Genomic DNA, 16,998 nt, shown 5'->3' on the forward strand with positions numbered 1-16,998 from the left:
GAAACCCGCCGTCCGACCTCTCATCCTTAAAACCCTCACCCCCCTCCCCTCCCCCCCCGCCCCCCTCTCCCTTCTTCGATCTCCATCTCGCCTCGTCGCCATGGTTCTAGAGGTCTCTTCTCTGCCTCTGGATACCTTCCTTCTTCCTCCCTTCCATCCGCAGTTTGCGTGATATCTTTGGATCTTTAGGGTTTCGCTGACACCTTCTCCTTGCTTTTCTTGGTTCTCCCAGGCCACCATGATCTGTATCGATAATTCGGAGTGGACGCGGAATGGGGACTACTCGCCCTCCCGATTCCAAGCCCAAGCCGAGGCTGTCAATCTCATTTGCGGAGCTAAAACGCAGGTAATCACTCACCTTTCCCTAACCCGTGCCCTTTTCTTTATCTCTAAGCCGATTCTTGAAATTCTTGATTCTAGAGTTCTCTTCGTTGGATTAGTCGGCCATTAGGGTTTTGGATTCTATATCCTCTTGTTTATTTATTTGATGTTTCCAATATTACAGTCAAATCCGGAGAATACAGTGGGCGTGCTGACGATGGCAGGCAAAGGGGTCCGTGTTTTGGTCACGCCGACCAGTGATCTTGGAAAGATCCTATCTTGCATGCATGGTAGGATTTTTCTTTGCAAAATTGTTTCTCTTTTAAAACCGTTCATCTCTTTGTTTGTAATCGAGTTTCTTTCTCGAACGATCCCCTATTTGTTCATAATGATTGTCATAGCATTCGAGTAGCGGTTCTACATTATATAGTCTGCTTTTGCTTCTTTTAGAATTAGCTTGTTTCTCTCACTTAGCTATTCTACTCGCTTTTACAATAGAAACTATTTTCTGAACCTGAAAACTTTAAGAGTTTTTGAATATTGGAGATGGAGGCGCTGCAGAAGGTCACATCTTTTTGTCTGAAGAACCTCGTTTTTGAGTGGTATTTTGGTGGATCATAAATGCGCTCGCCTGTCATTTAAGCAGCGGACTGTAGCACCTATCTATGCATTGTTCCTTTTATTTGTTTTTGATGGTTATTACTTCTCTTTTAAGTTTCCTAATTCCAATGACTCTTGATGGGAAGTCTTGATTGTTGATTTGCAAATGCTCTGAATAAAGAAGGAAAAGCATACTTTTTTCTTTGCATATGGTTAATGAAAACATTAGAAATTTTCTCTAGGACCACATCTAATGAATGTTATACCGATGAAAACTGAAGAAAAATAAGGAAAGCATATTAAAAGTATGAAACAAATTATAGACTAGCTGAAGCTTTTATTTCTAATCTATGGAGGCTGCAACGTGTTGTGCTCATGGAAAGTTATCCTTCTTACGTTTTCGAACGTCATGGCTTGAGATGTGTATGTAATCATTGTGCATAAGCTGGTGGCTATTTGGGCATGTTTATGGTATTGTTGGGGTATTACTATGGCCATGAGCTGTTTTATGTCATGATAAATGTCATTTTCTTCTTAACCAATGGAGAATATTTTTTCCCAATAATTTCTTAAATCTGCTAACATTTTAGGCAAGAATACTTGATCTCACCTTTCATTTCTTTCTCATCATGTTGTTACAAATTTTAAAGTATTGAATCATTGATGTTATGATTTATACCTTAGAGCCATAGCGATAGTCATTCATGGCCCTCGTTTAGAGCATCTATGGTAACATGTTGGTTATTCATATTTTGGCATTATTTCCTATTCAGAGTAGAAAAATAATGTCAATTCAATATGTTCCTTTCCATTCATGTAATATTGTTGAGGACCAGATCACGCATTCTATTTGTAGTTACATGCTAATGTGTGTATATTTGCATTGGTGGACATGCATCCAGATATGCATATGCTATATGGTTTACATCTAATGGCATGCATCATTCTCTATGGAAAAGGTTTATTTCTCATCTGAGAGTTTTTTTTTGAAAGATTTTCATTTTAAAAAGTGTCAATTTGCCAAATATCTTTAATTCTTTGAAGTTTGTGTTCACAAAAAATAGCTTTTTTGAGAGATTCTTAAAAGTTGTTGTTTAGATTTCTCTGAAATAAACGTACTACTGGAGATATGAGGAAATGTACATGCTAAACCATTATTACCTGGCTTTTCTTCTGAGTTGAAACTAGAGTTCTCTTATTATAAAACATGCTTGGCAGAATAATCTAAGCTCTTCTTGGTATAAAGCACAGATTCAGTTTCTTTTATTGTTCTTTGAATAATTTTTTGTATATCAGATATGGTATGTCTATGCTTTCTGTATGTAGGGCTGGAAATTGGTGGTGAGTTGAACTTGACTGCCGGGATCCAGGTTGCTCAGCTGGCTCTTAAACACCGCCAAAATAAGAAGCAGCAACAAAGGATCATAGTTTTTGCTGGAAGGTACGGTATGCACAAGATGTGTATTTGCACTTGCATTATTCCTTGGATTTATGATTTTCTTGTCAACTCTTCCATGTATAGTCCAATTAAATATGATAAGAAGACATTGGAGGCAATTGGAAGAAAGTTGAAGAAGAACAGTGTTTCTCTTGATATTGTTGATTTTGGAGAATGTGATGATGGCAAACCTGAAAAACTAGAGACTCTTATTTCTGTTGTAAACAATAATGACAGCAGTCACATAGTTCGTGTGCCTCCTGGGCCAAATGCTCTTTCTGATGTACTTATGAGGTAAGTTACAAATTGCCAAGAGTCCACGATACCCCTTAAGATCCATAAATCATGTCCAACTTATCTGGTTTATTTATTGTTGCACAGTACACCAATCTTTACAGGAGATGGAGATGGAGGAAGTGGTTTTGCTGCTGCTGCAGCTGCTGCTGCAGCTGGTGGCATGTCTGGATTTGATTTTGGTGTGGATCCTAACATAGATCCTGAGTTGGCTCTTGCACTTAGGGTTTCAATGGAAGAGGAGAGGGCCAGGCAAGAAGCTGCTGCAAAAAAGGCTGCGGAGGAGGCTGCTAAACAAGAAAAAGAGGGGGAACAGGCTTCGAGTTCCCATGATGCAACTATGGCTGAGCCAGACAGTAGTTCAGCATCTGCAGTTGATGATAAAAGACATAAGTTGACTGTCAGTTTCCTTTCCTCCTTTGTTAACTTACATGGAATTAGCTCATGCATATCTATTGTTTCTGTATCATGCTAATCATCTGATTAAAGTGTTTAGAGAATTGTATCATGAAATTTGTGTCTTGTGCATGTGGTGGATACCCACATTTTGAATTCCTTTCTTCCTTCTTGACATGTTAGTATTATTTATGACAATTAAAATGTTTGAAAAGTTTGTTTTTGCTTTGGTTTTGATTGATGCTATGAATTTACAGGGTTTGCACTTTGCACTATCGATGGTTTCAGCACTTTTGCTCTAGATTTCAGAGTTTTAGCCATAGAAATCAGGAAAAGTTCAAAATTTTGAAAAATATGAGATAAGAGGAGCCATGGAGAGATTTTGAGTATTTTGAAAATCTAGGTTTCTTTTTTGTCTGTAGCTCTTTAGGCTGAAGTTAATACTTGCAATAAGTTCATAAAGTATACTGGTATTTCATAACATGAATATCATTTGGCTTTTGAGCTTCATTTCTTTTAAAATTCATTATAATTACTAGGTATGAAGCTTTCTAATGCCTAGTGCATTCAAATATTTTCTTCATCATTTTTTAGTACAATCCACAAATATATTTGATTTGGACATTGCTTTCTTATATTTTCGAGGTTTAACTGACTATTTAATTAAATGCTTGGGGTTATAAAAAATTAAATTTATTTTATACAAAAGATGTCATTGCTATAAACCAAGGTTGCGGAACTGTCCCGAACTGTCCGGTTTGGGGCGCCTTGAGCTGTACCGGCGGCGGACCGAGATGGTTCTGGCAAAGAAACCAAGACGCAGTCGCTGGAGGAGGAGAAGGAGAAGAAAAGAGAAGAAAAGAGAGCGAGCGGGGGAGGGAGGGAGGCCGGCGTTGGTGCAAGTAGAGGCCGCGCCCTCCACTGGCCTCCCTCCCTCTCCCTCTCTCTCTCCCTCCCTCCCTCGCTCTCTCTCTCTCTCTCTCTTTTTCTGTCTCCCATGGTCTCCTATGTCAGTACAAGCTTTTCATAGCACGACGCAGGCCGTATCGACTCATGCCGCCGAGCAACCGGTACAGTGTCCGGTATCGGCACGGCAGACCCTGTTATAAATAATGTATCTTTTATTTAGTGGCCTCATTGGTACATCACGAGACATAATTTTTTAGAGATTGTTTTTTGTTCATCCTAGTTGTTTATCACATATGTATATGAATATGTATGATGATTCTATCATATTGTATATCTCCTTGTATATTAGTCCTTTGAACGTTAGGTATCAAACATTCTTCATTAATCAATTTCAATTTCCAAAGTTCGCATGCAAGACACTTGGGGAAAGTAGATAAACTTCGGCATTTTATCCATTTACATCTTAGTTTTCCTTAGGAGTTCCAATTTTTTGCAACATGTCAGTCTGACCTATTGTAGCCTTGGAAATAATGATTCCAGAAAATCATCCCTTTGTATGGAATTTGGCTCCAAATGTGATTTTCCTATTCTGAACTTAAGTTTGAGTTGGATCTTGGTCTGTGGATTTGGACAACCTGAGTCCAGAGAAGGGAAGTTAAAAATTACTACATGTTGCTTCATCCACCCTTTTGTTTAGCATCCTTGCTTGGGATTTAAGTTATCAATTGGATGACCAGCTACAGCTAGTTTCTGAACTCCTTTCCCTCTTTGGTTCTCAGACTCGCACATACATAGGATCCCTAACAACTCCTCCTTTTGTCTCTATTCGTTCAGTCAAAAAAGTTTTCGGTTTTTGTTTTTTCTTTTTTTTTCTTGGGGTGGGAGAGGCATGCTCATGGACATGGCAGAAAGAAGGGGCAACTGACTTGGCTTGTGGATTAATGACATCTGTAAACCAACTAGGTAGTGGTTCACTTCAAATTCAAAGCCTTCTTCTCTGTATACAATAGCTTCCTTGATTCCTTTGTATATCCCTGACCAGCTTAGACTCTATTATTTCTAGCAATAGCCATCAAAGAATTTAATGTTTTTTTTTTGGATGCCTACCGAGATAGCTGGGTTAAGAGTGGAATTTTTGTTTCAGTACATTTCTATATTTCCATGGGAGGTGGGGGATGGGTTTGGTTAAGGCTCTCTATGTCAGAGAATAGAGTAGAGTAAGTGGAACGCGACAAGCAGAGTTGCTATTTCTCTTTCATTCCCTTGTAGGTTGGCTTGGCTTTCAGCGATTTAGTCAAACTGGGCCACTTTTGGATCGACTGATTTTATGTGTGATGTTAATGTGATTGGTAGGTTTCCTTTAAGTGGTAGTTGGTATTGTTGATGCATGTTTGGTTTTGACTTTATAGGTTTCGTTTAAGTTTGAGTTGCAATAGGAGTAGTAGCAACAATTTTGTTTCAACTTTATTGTAATTTGGGGATTTAGGAAACCTATATAAAGGAGGATTCATGTCTAGAAACTAGTTTTAGATGCAAGTTTGGAATAGTCATTAGAATTTAGTTTGACAAGGTTTAGATGTTTCTTTGATATTTAAAACCTGAAATTTGTTTATGTTTATGCTTTATTCTCTTTGTGTTTGTCCCTAAGAAAGGGGTAATTAACTGTCGTTGGTCTCCTTGGTAAAGTAGTCTTTCTCTTTCTTTATATTTTGTACTTCTAAAGCAGTCCACTAGAATCTATATTAGGGTACTTGTCAAATATAACTTAGTGAGGACTTTGAGTAATAAAGCAAGGTTTATATCATACAATTTTCAAGGTGTAACTTTGTAAGCATGCTCTAAAGATGCATCTCTTCAACCCTAGATGTCATGACTGGGTAAATCATTGTGGCACTTACCTTTGTAATATCTTATCTTTTTTTTTTGTACTCTCCACTTCGCCTTTTATCTTGTCACAATACAACCTCTCAACCCCCCTAATTTATAATCATTAATCTCTCCTACACTTTCCCTTTCATTTTTTTTTAACCTTCATACTACATTTCTGACTAAAATTCGACCTTCATGGCTGGTTCTTTCATAGATGCTATATTAAAACCCACTCCAACCATTCATTTCAATTCCGAGTTCTCGACTTAAAAATTCCATTGTAGTTTCATTGTTCTAGTTCACTTTAGAGGAGCTTTAAGACTTGTCCAAATTGAGGACAAAGTGACAAATGAGTATGTTAAAGGATCTATAAGGGTTGTGCAAATTAAAGACAAAGTGATGGGGCATCAATATAAGTGTTATGGATATGTAGAACAAAGATCCGAGGGAGCTCTAGTAAGGAGTGCCTACATTGTTATAGAATGTAGGACAAGGAGGGGAAGACCTAAAATAATGTGGATGGATGGAATTTGTGAGGAAGGGTATGGAAAACCCTGAAATGACACTGGAAACAGCACTAAGCAGGAATGCTTGGTAATTGGAGATTCATAAAACTGACCACAAATAGTTTGGACAAGACTTGATGGTTGTGGTAACCTTTGTTGTTGATATAACTCTTAATATGCAATGTTGGATAATAGAATTGACTCTAGGCAGCTTGTTATGTGGTTCTGAGTGTTGTTGAATAAAAAAAGTAGGTCATGAACTTTTTATTCTTTAATTGCCTGACACATGAAGCAAAAGGTGTGCTGGGAATCTTTTTCTTTTTTGATGTTGACTTCTCTACTTTGTTCTGTGACAATGGAAAAAAGTGGTCTTATTTTAGGGGAATCACCCGAATTGTCCCTGTCTGTCTAGCCATTTATTGAGATGATGATTGGTCAAGTTGCTCTCAGATTCTCCCTTGTTCCGTCCATATGCTTGTCCTGAGTGTGCATTACAATACAAATGTCTTCTAAAGGTTCCTCTGTTGTGAATCTGAATCGCCAAGAACATTCTATATGAAGTTTTGTTGAAGATTTCGATTATTCAAGGGCCCATATGTGGATGTTCCATGATGAAGTATAATGTTTCTGCATATATAAAGTTAGTACTGTTAGATATATTAAATGCGTCAATAGTACTGACTATTGACATGATGTTGAAAAGGTCTCATTTACATGTTGTAAATGTATAATTATATACTATCATGGATTATCGATGAGTTTGAGCCAAATTTTCCTTTTCATCAATATTCTTAATCTGTGAAGCATGATTCTCTGTTAGGTATTTTTATTGTTTGTGATTCTTATATTATTCCTCTGATGATTCTAGTGAGTGTAGATATCAAAGAATGAGTAATTCTGTGAATGTACTTCTTGTGGTAACAGGATGATGAGACTGCATTGCTAGAACAGGCTCTTGCAATGTCCATGGATGATCCTAAGTCCACTAATGTGGCTGTGGCAGATACTGATATGTCAGAGGCTACAGCAGATGACCAAGAATTAGCATTTGGTTAGTTTCATTGTTGCTGTAACAATTCATTTATGAGCAGGAAGATTAGGCATATGTTTTCTGCTTCTTGTTGAACATTCATTATTTAAGTTACTTAAAGAATCCAAATGCTAAATCAAATCTCATAATCTATAAGAATACTACTGTTACTTGTTTATCTGAAAATTTCAAGGTTAACTCAGAGAATAAGGAGTGAAAGAGGTTCTAACCTTTATTCTTTACTGAAATGAATGTGCTGGTCAGTTCATAAGGTGGAAACATTCTCTTTAATTTCAGATGAAGCCGGAATGTCACTTATGAAATTTAGCTTATCTTCATAATAATCAATGTTATAATATGGTATAGGTCCTATTATTCAGACTTTACATTTCATTTTAAATCTGACATCAGATTCATGTGTTTGTATTATACTTATTTGGCTTAAATTGTTTTTTACTTTTGTTAGTACAGTATCATATCTATCTGAAGTCCAGTCTGTTACACCTCAAAGATATGTACATACATACACATTTGCGTACATGATTACGTGCATAGATCTGTGTTTTCCATCTGTATGTGAATGGCATTCTAGTCTATACTTGTTTAGGCATTCTATGGCGTATGTACTGCCCTGGGGCCCCTCCATAGCATTTGAAATCTCTCATGGGTTCATACCCCTAGAGAAGCAGCGAGATGGTGTGCTCCTTTTTGCTCACTAAGATGTGATTAGAGATAGTGTATTCACAAGTAATCATGTTGCCTTAATCACTTTGGTTTCATTGAGACCCTTTTGTGTGCCTCATAATTTGTACTTCATACTCTTATATAACATAACCTCTTCTGCTAATAAAGATTCACCAGTTATCTGGGAAAAAAGATCAAATCATGCTACAGACTGCAACTGAAATAATGCTAAGATGATTAGTAAGTTGTTTGAAGACATCATGTATATTCTATATCAAACTTTGATGTCTGATCTTAAAGTCATTGTTTCCATTGGAGAAGGAGAAATGTTACTCTTCTTGTTTCTAAGGATTCTTGATCAACATGATTTTTCTTTTTTTCTACTTTGAAAACTTGCTTCCCTGTTAACTTGCACACTTTGCATCCTTACTCCTTAACAAACTTAAAGTAAGGATGCATCAGCATGTCTGACCCTTCCCAGATGCTACAGTGGTGGGAGCCTTATGTAGTTGGATGCCCTTTTACTCCTTAACAAACTTGGTGTCCTTTTAGTCAAATTGCAATGTCATGGTTTTGATGCTTGTATTGCTCTGTATGCAGCCCTTCAAATGTCTGTTCAGGATAATGTGAAGGACTCGTCAACCCATTCTGAGATGAGCAAGGCATTGGAGGACCAGTCATTTGTTTCATCAATCCTGAATTCGGTATATTATTTGAATTTCTATGTTTTTTTAATCTCCGTTCTGTATTGATCCGCTTCACTGACAGCTTATAATGACTATTTTACTCCCAGCTTCCAGGTGTTGATCCTAATGACGCTTCAGTGAAAGATTTGCTAGCATCTTTGCAAGGCCAATCTGAAGTATGTGTACGAACCTTGGTATAGACTGTTTTCATTAGGCTTTCTCATTTACAACATGTTTCTATTTTTGGTATTTCTTCAGGTGCAATACATGCATAAAAAAGAGAAATTAGACATATCGCTACTCATTGTGCATTGTTTAACTAGTATCTTGATTTGGTAAATAAGCATTCAAAGTTTTCCCTTCATGTGGCAATGGGTTGTACATTGTTTGACAACAACAATAACAAACATGCAATATCCTATCTAATTTGTTGGACATTATTGATATCAATGGTTCATCCAATGTCATGTTCTTTCTTAGACATCCGTGACTTCCATTCAGGTTACCTTTAGATTATTCTGCTTCATTTTTCATCTCTTACCTCAATTCCTAATTAATGCTTCATTTAATTTTATTAGACATACCATTCAACAATAAATGACGCTTTGTTTTTTTCTACAATTTCCTTTATATGCTTAATCAAACTCCACTCCTTCACTGCCCAAACATCTATCTCAACACCCACTGCTACTGCCCTCTCTTTATATGCTTGAGAGCTCCTTATAGCAGCACATTTTGAGCCAGTCTTATTACTGTCTGATAATTTTCTCATGTTCCATAATAATATGTCAACCATGAAAATTAGGGTTTCATTGAGTCTGGTCCAAAAAAGTTTGGACTCCGGTAAACCTAGACCCAAGCCTTTTGGGTTTTGGATGTAAATTTTGTTCCATACTCAGTCCATTGAAGGTAAGGGTGCAGTCGAGTCGAGCCGAGTAACTAGAGGCTCGAACTCAACTCGATTCCAAATACTCGGGCTCGAAATTCGAATCGAGATCAATCAAACCTTATTATCCAAGCACAGACTTGACTTGTTCAAAGAAAAAGCGATACTCAGAATCGACTCGACTTGACTCAAATATCAATCGAGCCATACTTGAGCTTGAGCTTGAGCTCGAATTTGAGTGTTGGTCATAATTAAAAAATATAGTTAAAACAAAATATTATGTAATATTTTATTTTAAATATTGAATTAATAATATATATTATAAATAAAATAAAAGATTATTAGAATATATATGCTCAACTAAGCTCACGAGATTTTGAGCCGAGTATTTTGCTACTTGAGCTTAACTCAAGCTCGATAATAGTTTAGTTGCATCGAGCTTGGATGCGAGTCGAGCTCGAGCACCTTGCAAGCTACTCGGCAAATTTGCACTCCTAATTAAAGGATAAGGTCATGTTTGGGTTCAGGTACTAATAGTGCTTAAAAAAGCAATTGCAGTATACAGGCAACAAGGGACCGGATGGTGCATGTGGCATGCGGACTACATATGTGGGTTTACATATGGTTACCTTTTTAAATTATTCAAAAATAAAAATAATACATTAAATACAATAATAGCAACAATAAAGATATTAGCATTTTTTGGATGGATAATCATCAAGTTAATAACAATGACAACAATTAGTATTTATTGCTTAGAATCTAATATCTAAGAATGATAATGATAACATAATCAACATTTCAATATTATTAATACCTAGATTAAGCCCACTTGAAACCCATATTTTCAAAAATTGAAGAATAAGAATTTCATAAGACTGGCCAGTGTGGGTATGTTAAGACCTAGCCTACTCGACGTGCATCAGGTTTGGGACGTTGTGGATAGAGTCTAGGTTCTCATCAAGTACCAAGAAACATATCTTGAACAACTAATCAAAGTAAAATCATCCATGCTTTGAGAAGCTTATCAATGAAGTGTCCATTTACCAGCTCAAAACAATGAAATGATGACCAACAGGCACTTGATAGTTAGGCATAGAACATTGATTCACTAACAATTGAAATGATACATTTAATTTAAAAGTCAAGTACAGGCAACATGTTCTAACATTTGATTTTTTATTCTTTCTACCACACTAAATTATAGAACAAAATTGTCATATATGAAGAGCTTAGAAATGAAGATATATAATAAAACTAGTATTATATTAGAGATGGACTTTCTCCTCTTGAGAGGAGAGGGTAACGTCTCTTGACTCCAAAGTCAATAATAGGGCATATTGAAGATCCACATAATTGATCATGATCTATACCATAAAATTGCCTAGAAATTAAAAAAACACATATTTTATGGTCTCTAGCCTATGCAACATTGGACAAAAATTGGATGGTTTCCGTTGTATTAGTGTGTTAAAATACGTGATAGAGTATTTAATTTGAGTATTCCTCTTATTAATCATGACCTACACGTGTTACTATAGATCTTAATACTTAGACCATAGCAAAATATGGCTTTGTATTATGTTAACAATTAATTTTGATATCCACGTGATGCATAAGTTTGAGACCACCAAAACATGTGATTTTTTGTTTTTAAGCATTTTTAGTAGTATAAATCATGATTATATATGTGGATCTTCGATTTGAATGCCACCTTATTGATTTTGGAGTGGAGAATAGATACTTGTCCTCTGACGAGAAGGAAAGTTCATGTCCTTATATTATATGTATATAAATGAACCAGGTAATTAGCCAGGGTCAGGTTAAATCAAGTCTAAAACCTCAAACCCAGATCTGACCCAAAAAGATTTCAATGAATAATTTTGGAATCATACCCTACCCATTCATCAGCTGGTAGAGATTGTGATTGGATTAGGTACTAAGTTTGTGGGTGGGAGCGACAGCCCTAATTAACAACTCGAACATGGCAGCCATCAATACTCCATAAGCATATCCTCCCTTGATCTACTATTACAAAAATCAGTTTGATATATATTCATCTAGTTTATTCTTTTATACAAGGATTGTTGCATCATTTTGCACCAAATAGTTCAATGCTTACCAAACCAAACCGACATAGAACCAGGATGATTCAAGAAGTTGAAACAAAATAGCATGTGAACTGGACCATACCAGAGGAAATCAGGCCAAACCAATTGGTTTTGGCTGGGTTTCGGGCAATGGTGACTCGGTTTCGCAAAACCCTCAATTGTTCATGATCTCGTTCTCTTACACTCTCTTGTTCTGTCTTCGATCCCCCATGACTGCCATTGCCAATCACCCTCAACCACCACGGCTGAGCATCTAAACCTCCTCTGTTTGTCCCTCTTCAACCCCTCAAGACCCTTGAACCCTTTGTCAACATCACATGCTTCCTCCATGACTGTGACACCTTCACCACCACTACCTCCTTTGTCATTGCCTCCCTAGCTTCCCCAACGCCTTTCATGGATACTGCATGCTGACCTCCCTCCTCTTTCCCTTTTCTCCTTCTAGATTTGGAGACATCGACACTTGTGCATTTGTCAAATCGGGCTAGGTTCGGGTTGGGCTTTTGGTTCTAATATCAAGATAGTTTTGCTAGACTCGAGCCCAGCCTTTCCCATTCTTAGACTTGAAATCTTGAGCCCGATCCCAACTCCATGCCAAATTTGAAAGCCCAAGCTTGACCTGCTGAATTCGAATAAATCGAGCAGGCAACTCGACTGAGCTTGACCCGACAGAGTGAGAAAGAGCAGTGGAACCATGGAGGGTCCGATGGTGCTAGTCATCGATTCCCAATGGTATTGCCAACTGGCTTCCTTGTCACTGACCAGCTGACCTTGGAGAGGGGACTCCTGCTAGTGTTCTTGCCCCAGGGACTGATCGACTTGCTAAAGCTTCTCAAAGGCAGTGAAGGACAAGAAGTGTAGAGAGAAGGGGGTGAGAGACGAGGGCAAAGAGCATGGAATTTGAGTCGAGCCAAACCAGTAGACATTCTTGTCATCTTCCATAGCAAGATGGTTGGAAAGAAGAGAAAAAAATGGTAGTGTTGTGATATTAGAGTGAGGGGGTAGGAGAGAGAAAGGAAGGAGGACGAGGCAGTATTGGTTGGGGGGTGGGGACGCATGGAGGGAGAGAGAGGGGGAGAGAGTTTTTTTTTTTTTTTTGGGGGGGGGGGGGGGGGTTGGAGCACTAGTGGATCATGGTGTGGTGTCAACAGGTAGAGGGAGGAGAGCGATAGGCGTAAGAGGAGCAGGTTAGGGATTAGGGCCCCTATTCTCCCCCTTTTCCTTATTTGCCAAATTTTAAGATAATATATATTATAATATTATATATATTATATGCAAGATAAATAACAAATATAAAATAAATAATATTATTATATGTTTTGGGTAGGGTTAGGTTGGGCCAAGTCAACTTTGAAGAGTTTCAGCTTCTTTCGGATGCTCTTGTGGAGACCTCCGATGTACTTCATAAAAATTGCATAATCTCGATGGAGATTCCAAGAAAGATTGCTTGCTTGTGGAACTCGATGGTGAAGTCTTAGACAGACTGATCATACTTCTGTCATAGGTACTACCACTTGATCCATCGATCTTCCTCGTGGCTGATTGGGTAGAATTACTTCTTGATTAGGCTCTTGAATTTGTTTCATGTCAAATTTAAAACATTATTATTTCTTGTGTACGAATTCTACCAGGTATGAGCATGGCTAGAAAGCTTGAGACGAACAAAAATTATCTTTTGGACACTTGAGTTTCCATAGACGAGTAAAGCTATTTTCTCGTGTACAAATTCCTCCCTTTCACAATTTGGGTTGGATTTTTCTCCTAGTTCGAATAGGACTAAATATCCTAAAATAAATATGATTAATAAAAATATTCTAGAAAAAGCTAAAATTTAGAAATATTTAAAAAAAATGAAATTCTTGAGAAAGTAGATCTCGACTTCGACATCATCTATGTTTTCTATCGCTCCGCCTGATTCTTCTCAGATAGAAAACTACGCCCGGTCAAAGTCTTATCCGAAAAAAAAACTTTCAGTTTGATTAACCCATTTTGGGGCCTAAATGATAGAGTTTCGGCCCAATTAAACCTCCGAGGAGGTTAGCCCAAAGTTGTAGATCTCGAAAAGATACCCAATTTAAAAAAAAAAAAGATTATCTTAATCGGGCATTGTATGACCAAATTATGGTCTCCTGAAATTTGGCCTACAACTGGGCTTCCCAATGTGGTAGATCTCGCTCCTAAACCCCGTCCAGCTCTGCTCATAGTGGTCAAAGTGGTCCACATCGAGTTTGAGGATCCTTTTGGATCAACTCAAACCCTGGTGTTTTTTAATCAACCGTTTCAGTTCCTGAGAATTCATACATACATGTATTGTTTATAAATTTATATTCTGGACAACAATAGTTAAAACAATGTGTCCTTTTTTCTTTGGTGCTATTTGAATTCCACTTTACACGTAACTTTTAATTCTACTTGATTTCACACTCAATACGTACAATTAGAGACAAGCACTGATTTCTTTCATCTCTTAATTGTAAAGTCATAAAAAGGCATGTTGTATACTTTTATTAACTAATATATGAGGATCTGAAAAGCTGGAGGAGAAAAGGGCAAACATAAACGGTTCAAAACTTAAGGAAATTCATTTCTTTGTGTATTTTGAGGTCCTAAAATATGCTTTGTGCAACTTGCGCTTGCAAATCTATTGTGTTTCAAGACTCAGTTTTTTTTTTCTTTTTTCTTTTTTCTCTGCGGATACAATTTCTCTTGGCATCAGAGAACCTGTTTATGAGGTGATCCACTCAAGCTGACAACTTGGTCTATTCTTTTTCCTTTTCCCGTATTTCTGGCCGAATTAAAGGACTTCTATGCTTCCAGATTTCATTTTTAAGTTAAGGATTCTGTGTACTGAGTTCATTCTTGGTAGGCATACAAGAAATTCGATTGATCTTGGTCGTGAATATTGGACAGAGTATCCCATAAAGTACCATATGCAATTTTCAATTAGTGCTTTTGTTGTGCTTTTCACTTATGAGTACTGTCAGAAGTACTCAGTTATAAAAAACACTCTTTGAGTACTGTCAGAAGTAAAACTGACCCAAGAGAGATAAATCTAGTACTAATCTAATTATTTCTTTTGTTTCTTCATTGCAAGATTTCCGATAATGTTAGTATGATATAGTACTATTATAAATGTTTTAAGCTTAAATATTGTCAATGAATTTGCCATTTGACACCTAGAATCATGTGTTACTTGATTTTGTGAAACAGTGGAGTCATTGCATGCCATTTTATATGAGTCATTACTTCTCCTGCCAAAACTGATTATTACTAATTGAACTGTGTTCAATTATGTTTTTTTTTTAAAAAATCATTTTGGTTTGAAGCTTTGATGCTGATGTTATTGCATTATTCTGCACTGTGCTCAATTTCCAGCCGCTGCAAAAGCAAAATGAAGATAAGCCAGAAAACGAGGGTGATAAGTAAATGATTCCCGATAGGCTGCCCGTGCCTGCTTGTTCTCCAATGGTAAGATTCGATGCCTAAGCCTGTTCTCAAGGCATGATTTAATTCTTTTACTGTCTATTTTTTTGAAATGCAGATACAAGGCTAACCCATTTTCTTTTGTTCACTGGGGACAATTGCCTTCCCTCTGTTACTCCTTTAGTGGCCACTCCATTGTTTAGTTGAAACTTTTGGCTCCAAATATTTCCCTTTGATTGAGATCTCATTAGATGATTAAAGCTAGTCACAGTCTAAATAATTCTTCCCACGCATTACCCGCTTGATAACCTTATTGGTATGCCTCAGCTAGGTTTCAGTTCTTTTCGTAATTCTTATCTGAATCATGAGTGATATGACATTTCTGTTATTATTTTGCTTTTTTTTTTCTCTAGCTATTCATCTACCTGCTTTTTCCGTGTTCATGTTTTTTTCACAAGCTATTCAAACTGTTAGCACCTGTATAGCAAATTCGTTGATTCCTTTGTTGCAGGTCAGGTATCCGTACTTTGCTCTGAGTTGTGCCCACTAGCATTGACAGCTCAATTGTTGCAGTCATGGATAAGAGCAAGCCTGCTATTTCACTAGAACCCAGGAAAAAGACATTTTTAAGAAGCTAGCTGTGGCCTTCCAACTGGAGAGCTAACATTTTCACAGACCTGTTTGTCTGTCCGTTGATTCAGTTCTGAGTTGTCGGTTTTTTTTTTTTTTTTTGAAGAGTAGCTAATCCGTGTTGATCTCTATCACAAGTGATTCCTTTGAATGAATCTGAAAATAAACATTCAGGATATGAAAAGTTGCATGCCATGTCAGACCTCATAACAGGATTTTGAACCTACATAGATATCATTGCTGCTCAGAAGGTTCGGTGGCTGTCGGCAATCCCCTTCATCGGGTTGTGGCAGTTGGGACTCATGCTCGACTACAGGATTTTCTTGCTTTGGGCCCACCATGAGCAAATCATCCTTACATGGCCCCATTGGCTGCTAGGATATCTTTCCTGCCTTCCAGTAGCAAGAGGACAGAGGGATTTTAAATCTAAATTTGAAAACTAGAATTTTAGAAAGAGCAGGAATTGGGAAATCTCAAATAAGAGCCCTTCTTTTCTGGCTTTCACGTTCGTCTTATCAGCCACTAGGGCGTCCGCGATGCACAGGCCTTTAGCTAGGATTGCAGCATTTATTTTTCTCTTGGATTATTTTACAATTTAATTAGTTAAACTGTGTTTTGGAATTTGGTTGAGGAAAGTGGACTAATTGTCGCTCGCCCACGCATGGTGATCCTCTTAATATGAAGGTAGAGAGAGCTAAATTGAGAAAGTTCACGAAGACAAAGGTATAACAGACGTAGATGTGGAGACAACTGCCGCCCGGGGGGCTTCTTTCCAGTTCATAGATTCGTTTATTCCTCCTTCCCCGTTGCATGACAAGAACGGCTAGGGGGCGTATTGGTCCCATCGTCCTTTTGCATCCACTCTTTTGCCATTCACACCAACACTTGGGCTTCTAGTGTTGTAGTCTCTCTGTCGGATAAAGCTTATCCTCTGATACCTTTCTTCAGGGCTTAACATTAATTTTGCTATCCACCATTGCCGTATCTTCGGTTGCCTGTCATCATGGGCGGACAGACGGTGATCACTTTCTGTTTAAAAGCCTCCTGATGCGCTTGGTTTCCGCGTCTCAACTTTGTAATGGTGGACGCGTCTTCGTGGTTCTCTATGGGATTACACAAACTATGTGATTTCCTTGGAGAAGGATTTTTGTTGCTAAGCTTGAAATTTGGTTTTAAATTGGTTTCAAGCTCAATTGCATGTACGTATTACTCCGT

At 37.5% G+C, this 16,998-nt stretch overlaps 1 protein-coding gene across 4 annotated transcripts; it reads left to right on the top strand.

The window, feature by feature from the left end:
* LOC103706166 (26S proteasome non-ATPase regulatory subunit 4 homolog) lies at window positions 1-15,983 on the top strand. 4 transcript variants are annotated; one of them, XM_008790195.3, is made up of 11 exons: window positions 1-112; window positions 233-346; window positions 506-611; window positions 2,248-2,362; window positions 2,444-2,653; window positions 2,741-3,053; window positions 7,258-7,384; window positions 8,648-8,751; window positions 8,841-8,927; window positions 15,106-15,198; window positions 15,665-15,983. In XM_008790195.3, the coding sequence occupies exons 1-10, from the start codon at window positions 101-103 to the stop codon at window positions 15,154-15,156; spliced, it is 1,239 nt and encodes a 412-aa protein (XP_008788417.2). In that variant the 5' UTR covers window positions 1-100; the 3' UTR covers window positions 15,157-15,198; window positions 15,665-15,983. The 4 variants fall into 4 exon arrangements, with proteins under 4 accessions (XP_008788417.2, XP_008788418.2, XP_008788419.2 ...); XM_008790196.3 differs by having other exon boundaries at window positions 15,670-15,983; XM_008790197.3 differs by having other exon boundaries at window positions 8,841-8,909.
* Window positions 15,984-16,998: the final 1,015 nt, after the last annotated feature.

This window comes from Phoenix dactylifera, chromosome 2, assembly GCF_009389715.1.
Source record: "Phoenix dactylifera cultivar Barhee BC4 chromosome 2, palm_55x_up_171113_PBpolish2nd_filt_p, whole genome shotgun sequence".
In the NCBI taxonomy this organism is placed as follows: domain Eukaryota; kingdom Viridiplantae; phylum Streptophyta; class Magnoliopsida; order Arecales; family Arecaceae; genus Phoenix; species Phoenix dactylifera.

Coding starts and splice junctions, on each gene's coding strand:
- LOC103706166 (XM_008790195.3), top strand. Junction 2,363..2,443: donor ATCATAGTTTTTGCTGGAAG/GTACGGTATGCA, acceptor TTCCATGTATAG/TCCAATTAAATATGATAAGA. Junction 7,385..8,647: donor TGACCAAGAATTAGCATTTG/GTTAGTTTCATT, acceptor CTCTGTATGCAG/CCCTTCAAATGTCTGTTCAG.